General features: G+C 47.0%; 1 protein-coding gene across 6 annotated transcripts in view; it reads right to left on the bottom strand.

Annotated features, from left to right (window-relative positions):
• The window catches only part of SPAG9 (sperm associated antigen 9), a 150837-nt gene extending 146015 nt beyond the window's left edge, over positions 1–4822 (bottom strand). For 4 of the 6 annotated variants that reach the window (XM_024130386.3, XM_024130387.3, XM_024130388.3 and 1 more), the window contains exon 1: positions 4335–4821. In XM_024130386.3, coding sequence (XP_023986154.1) covers positions 4335–4637 — 303 coding nt within the window. In that variant the 5' untranslated portion in view covers positions 4638–4821. Of the gene's footprint in view, positions 1–4334 lie in introns of all 6 variants that reach the window. The other 2 variants (XM_055090290.1, XM_055090291.1) reach the window with 1 other exon arrangement.
• Between the last annotated feature and the right edge of the window lie 1734 nt (positions 4823–6556).

Here is a 6556-nt window from a genome sequence, read left to right as displayed (position 1 = left end):
CCCCTGCATCGGCAGGCGGACTCTCAACCACTGCGCCACCAGGGAAGCCCCTAATTTCCTTAACTTTTGATTAAAATATTTTTATGAATCAGTGAGAACTATAACATCAATTTTAAAAAATCAATATCAATGCCTGCTTTCCTGCCCACAAATCTTATCACTCACTCCCATGTTCATAGACTTCCAAAGAAAACACCCTGATTAAAGTCTTAATATAAAACATCCATTTTGTTACTTCTTTAAGTGGTGATTCATTGGGGAAAAGTTAATTAGAATATTCTCAGTAATATCTCTCATCTCTGCACTTAATCACCCCAGTCTTTTTCAGACAAAAAGCCACAGAAAAGCAGTCATAAAATCACATAATCACAACATCTTCTTCCCAGCAAAGATATTCTCTGTTCATATATGCTCCTACCACTCACGGAGGATGAAGAGGGTACATCTTCATTTTTATGTGCAATCTCCCTCCACCCAATCATGCTAAATAAACTCTCACTTTGAAACTAAATTCCCTGTGTATAACTGAATCACTTTGCTGTACATCTGAAACTAACAGGACATTGTAAATCAACTGTATGTCAATAAAATTTTTTTTTTAATTTTTAAAAACTAAATTCCTACAAAAAGAGTTCTTAATTCATTTGCCTACTTCAGGGAAGTTTTCTTTTTTTTTTTAATTACTCAAAACAAATCATGTCTATTTCATGTCTATTTTTAAAGAATCAGAACTTACACAAACAAAAACGTAAAAATCACTAATATAGTCTTCCCCAAGAATAACATCTTTCTCCAGATTTTTTTTTTTTTTTGTCCGCACCACTCGCTTGTGGGATTAGTTCCCCAACCAGGTGTTGAACCCGGGCTCCAGCAGTGAAAGCACTGAGTCCTAACCACTGGACTGCCAAGGAATTCCGTCTCCAGATTTTTTTTAAATTACTGATTTACAGGTAAATTGTTCATAGATTCACAAGGCTTACTCTGGATAGAGTAGACAGGAAAAGTCTAGCAGAAGAAGTGAAATTTAAGTTGAGCCAAATTTAAGTTGAGCTAGCCAGGGTGAAGCTCTGAGGGAAAAGCACTCTAGGCCAAGGAAACAGCATGGGCAAAGACATCAGAAAGGACTTGGTTAAAGAATGGAAAAAATATACATGGCTGGAGCACGGAGCCCAAAGGGGAGAATGGTGAGAACTATAAAATGATAGATTTCTTGATTAGCATTTGAAGCTGGTTACAAATCTATCTAAAATCAGCCCACCTTCAGATTGTTTTATAGACTCATAACCATCAGGCTAACTCCACACAACAAATTCAAATAAGCAATTAAAATGACAGAAGGTATTCAAATTAAGTAGTACCATTATAATAAAGATTAACTTCCTGATTCCTTGTTGAGAATTCCTGCAAGCAAGAGATTAAAGCACTTCACACCTCCTAAAACATCCTCATTATTTACATATCCTCCTAAATTTCCACAAAGGTGCTCAGAATTTACTTAACTCTCTCTGGTGATGGTCAATTTCCATACTTTCAAATATTCTTGCTGTAATACCAGACTGTTTATGGAAATAGTCTGCGTATTAAAGGCCACAAACACTCAAAGAAAATTAAACACAGAATCATTTCTGCATATTGGCCTAAGAGAGACTGAATTTCTGAGTACTTGGGTAAAACTTGATTTATGACCTTACATGAAAACTGATAACAAGATGGTTTTACATTTGTCGCCTGGAAGTTGGCTCATTTAGCATTAAATCAATGTTCTGTATTCTCAGATCATGGCCCTTTGCCCAAAGGTTTCATTATAGAAAATTTACAGACATATTTGAAAAAGCATAAATTACAAAGAAAGTCATTGGATAATCTATTTTTTAAAAGTCATTTACTTAAGAAATTAATATACAATCCAGAGTCTAGCAGCTTAGTTTTAGTTTCTGATTCTGCAACCTGTGGCAGATGGTTTTCTGGGCACATGCGACCCTGGCATTTTGCCTGTGTTTACATGGACTGACAGGAGTTTAAGGCTGAAAGGAGTAATTTATCTGCAGTAACAGGTCATGCTGGGCCTGTTCCTCACCTGTGTGTATATTCGGTTAATTCCACAGTCTTTCCATTTACATCCACACAATGGCAAGGACCTGTCTGAGCATGAAGACATGGCAAGTCATCTCAGGAGTAGTAGTACATAACCTCCGTTCCATAAACAGTTCCGTAAACAGCTAACAAACCAGTGGGAATTTTGATTCCATCTTTAGATTTTCTTTTTCAACCCTTCCTTCCCTATATACTTGGAAAAACTCTTGAAATAAAGTCAATTTTGTTTGGCAAATTCAATAGCATTCCTTTGAGACAAATGGATCACAAAATCAGAACTAAAATTCATCATACAGTCAAGCTTAAGAAAAAAAAAAAGAAACAGGGACTTCCCTGGTGGCACAGTGGTTAAGAATCCACCTGCCAATGCAGGGGACACGGGTCTGATCCCTGGTCCAGGAAGATCCCACATGCCACGGAACAAATAAGCTCGTGTGCCACAACTACTGAGCCTGTGCTCTAGAGCCCGCAAGCCACAACTACTGAGCCCGTGCAGCCCTGCTCTGCAGCGAGAAGCCACCGCAATGATAAGCCCGCGCACCGCAACAAAGACTAGCCCCCACTCGCTGCAACTAGAGAAAGCCCGCGCACGCAGCAACAAAGACCCAATGCAGCCCAAAATAAATAAATAAATAAATAAATTTTTAAAAAGAAAGAAAAAAAAGAACTATTTGACCTGGTACAAAGGTGTAAGTGACAAAAAGTTTAAATGGTGGTACTACTTAGTCTTAGGAAATGAGCTGCACATCCTTAAAACTTTTCAAGTATTGGGGCTTCCCTGGTGGCGTGGTGGTTAAGAATCCGCCTGCCAATGCAGGGGACACGGGTTCGAGCCCTGGTCGGGGAAGATCCCACATGCCGCAGAGCAACTAAGCCTGTGTGCCACAACTAGTGAGCCTGCGCACCACAACTAGTGAGCCTGCACTCTAGAGCCTGCGAGCCACAACTACTGAAGCCCGCGCGCCTAGACCCCGTGCCCCGCAACAAAAGAAGCCACCGCAATGAGAACCCCACGCACCACAACGAAGAGTATCCCCCACTCACCACAACTAGAGAAAGCCCTCGTGAAGCAACGAACACCCAACACAGCCAAAAATAAATAACTAAGTACATTTATTTTAAAAAAGAAAAAAAAAACTTTTCAAGTATTTTTGAAATACAACATGTCGTTCCTTCAATAATTATTTAGCTTCTTTCAATCACCATATATTTAACCAGATTTGCTAAATGCTCAAGAAACAAAGATGAATAGGACACTACACCTGTATTATATAAGTTCCACAGAAATAATGCCTACACATCCTGAAAGCTAAAATCCTCTACTGTCTCAAGAAGTCAAAGACCTATCAATTGCACTCCAGAGCTGCAAAAGGTTCACAGACTCAAGGTTAGGGCACCGAGGTCACACTGCTGAGGTACTAAAGTTAAAAGCTGGCCAAGAGCACCTGTAAACTGTAGTCTTTGAAAAGGCTTGCCAACTGTCACCCACACCTCCTCAACCTGCCCCTCACCCCGTTCCCGTCCTCTTTATAAATAAACAAAGGGTTTTTTAAAGGGAACTGTCCAAGGTTACCACCTGACAAGGAAGAAAGCTTTGATGTGGGATACCAATAAAATAAAATTGCATACTCTCCATATTTACAGAGTATTGTTATACAACATCTAACTGTTGACAAAGTGTCAACCAAGGCACTTAAAACATAAAATAAAACCTTTCTCAATAGGGTTAAAACGTCAACAAGAAACTGGCCGAAAGAGGGAGATCTCTAACTTCCCAAAGCAGCAACCCCCAGGAAAGGTGCTGGAACCAGCGGAAGTTACATATCCAGGGCAGTAGTGTTTAAATGCGCCCCCCCACGCCCGTGGTAAAAGTTTGAACCGCCATCTGACTATCCCACGGTGGTCGGAAACTTCCCTAAACTACAAGAGGCAAGCAGACACCCTAAAATCTCCGCTCTCAGCCAATCCCAGGTGCCCTCAGGCCAGGCTGTGGCTTCCTCCCAGGGCCTTGCTTCCCCCATCTCACTCTCTTCCCCTGGACACTCACTAGCCTGCCTGGGCGTCCAACGCCAGCCGGGGGTCCCAGGACCTCGCGGCCTCCGGGCTCGGTCTGGCTGGCCTCGGCCTCAGGCCTGCCTCCAGGAGGCCGGCGCGCCTCCCATCCTGAGACGGACCGCGACCCCCGGCCCCCGGCCCGCCCTCGGGCCGGGCCCTCGCACTCCCAGCCGGCCGGCCCTCACCTCCTCGGCGTGCTTGCGCAGCGCCTTCTCTCGCTCGTACTGGGTGATGAGCTGCTCGTTGTCGTCCCGCAGCAGCTCCAGCTCCACCTGGTGCTCCTGGTCCTGCGCGAACACCGAGTCCAGGTTCTCCAGCACGGCCACCACCAGTGGCATCAGCTCCTTGACCACCTCCTCGTCGTAGCGCCCGATGAGCCGCTCGAACTCGCGGTAGATGGAGCCGGCCAGGCCGGACACCCGCTCCGACATCACGGCCCCGGAGCCGCCGGGCTCCTCCTGGTACACCACACCGTCCTCCAGCTCCATGGTGGCGGGCGGCCGGCCCGGGCGTCGCCGGCTGAGGGGACGACAAGGGCCCGCACGGGACGGGCCGCTGGGGCTGGGGCTGCGGCTGGGCCCGGCTGGGTGGGGGCCCGGGACGGAGGAGGGGAGGGGTGAAGCGAGCGCACTCAGCCCTACTGCCGCTGCACCAACTGCCGGGGCGGCTAAGCCGCGCGCGCCACACGTCACCCGCGGGGCGGGATCCGCGCCGCGTCGGCCCGTAGGGCGGGGCCCCGCGGGAGGCCAGGCGCGGCCGGGGGCGGGACCAATGCGTCACCCTTCGCCGGCGGAGGCGGCGTGGCGTCAACACTCGGCGCCGCGAGGTCGTTGCGTAAGCCAATAGGAAAGACTGCGAGAGGAGGGTGGTGAGAAGTGCCCGCCCCGGGCGCGATTTGTAGGGCGAACAGCAGTGGAAAGGGAGAGGCTATGGAAGAGTGACTAGCAGTCCAGAATAGCCAAAATTTTATTACTTTTTACAGCTCACAAAGGGCTTTCACATTTGTTCCTTACCACAAGGATGTTTGGTGCGGTAGACGTTTGGCCTTCGTTTCACAGACAAGGAAACTAGGCCCGGAGAAGTTATGGTTCACTCAAGGTCACGCAGCGAGAACGGGAAGGAGGCTGATCAGGGACTCAAACCAATTCTGATTGAGAATTCCGTACTCAGAGAAGCGGAAAACAGATGGGAAGGGAAAGCAACCTTAACTGGGACAAGGTCTGCCTCAGTGATAAGGTGGTCTTGAATAGGATAGAATTATTTGGGGGTTAAAGACAGTATGGATAGCCTTAAACAGAGGCCGTGCAAAGCATTCTGCAGAAGGGTAAAACGAACGCCACATCTTGTGCTTTGGCAAACACGGGTTTCTCTGCTTTCTCTGGCCAACTTGGGAGAGTGGCATTTCCTGGCTCCATCCACCCTCCTTTCCTCTAATCTTGAAGCAGGGCAGGCTGATGGGGGGTTGGGGAGTAGAGGAGGAAGGAGGTGGAGTCACTGGGGTAAGTCCGATAATACGTGAGGTCTCAGCCGCCTGGGAGAGAATCACGTGTGGGGAATGACAACACCCAAACCTCAGGCGGGCTGAGTCAAGGATCACTTCCTGGTGTTCTCTTCTAACTGATACCGAGGGGGGCCCTCTGGGGCTCCTGGGCACAAAAGCCTTTCTGTGTCCCCCATTTCTTTGATTACAGGAAACAGGCTTCATTTAGCCTCCAAGATCTTCCCGGAGTTCCAAAGGGTAGTTTCAAGCAGCTGTTAATTAGGGAAAGGAGGGGATTCATCATTTCAAGGGAGAAACAGTCAAGAGAAACAGTAGTGGAGCCTTGGGGCAAGGTCCTGGCTACCCATCAAGGGATACACACAACAATATCTTTGAGCTGTTTTGCAGATGCTGAAACCTCCTCCAGGTGGGAGAAGTTAACGATGGTATGTTGCCCACAAGCATTTAGACCCCAAACCAGTTGGAACCCGAAGGTTGATGATGCTGATTCCTACTTACCTCTCCACCAACCCATCAGAAGAATGTCCACGAGCTGATCACGCCCTCTTTGAAACATTACTATAAAACTTCTCACTATCGTCTCCAAGTTAGGACAGTTTTTCCAGGCAGGAGCCCGTTGTGTCCCCCTTTGCCTGGCAAAGTAATAAAACTATCCTTTTCTACTTCACCCAAAACTCTTGTCTCCGAGATTTAATTCAGCACCGATGTGTAGAGAAGCTGAGCTTTTGGCATCATAGCCTCTGCAAATGGGGCAGAAGACATTCCAAAAGCCCCTTATCTCCGCAGTAGGTGATTCAGGAGTACTGTAGCCTCAACTCCTCTAAGAATAGGGCCAGGGAAGGCAAGATTTGGATAAAGAAGGGTTCACTGGGGGAATCAGCTACCTCCCAGGATCATAAATACCAT

This window comes from Physeter macrocephalus, chromosome 14, assembly GCF_002837175.3.
Source record: "Physeter macrocephalus isolate SW-GA chromosome 14, ASM283717v5, whole genome shotgun sequence".
In the NCBI taxonomy this organism is placed as follows: Eukaryota; Metazoa; Chordata; class Mammalia; order Artiodactyla; family Physeteridae; genus Physeter; species Physeter macrocephalus.
The sequence above is the reverse complement of the archived record's forward strand: the minus strand, read 5'-3'. Positions and strand labels throughout refer to the sequence as shown.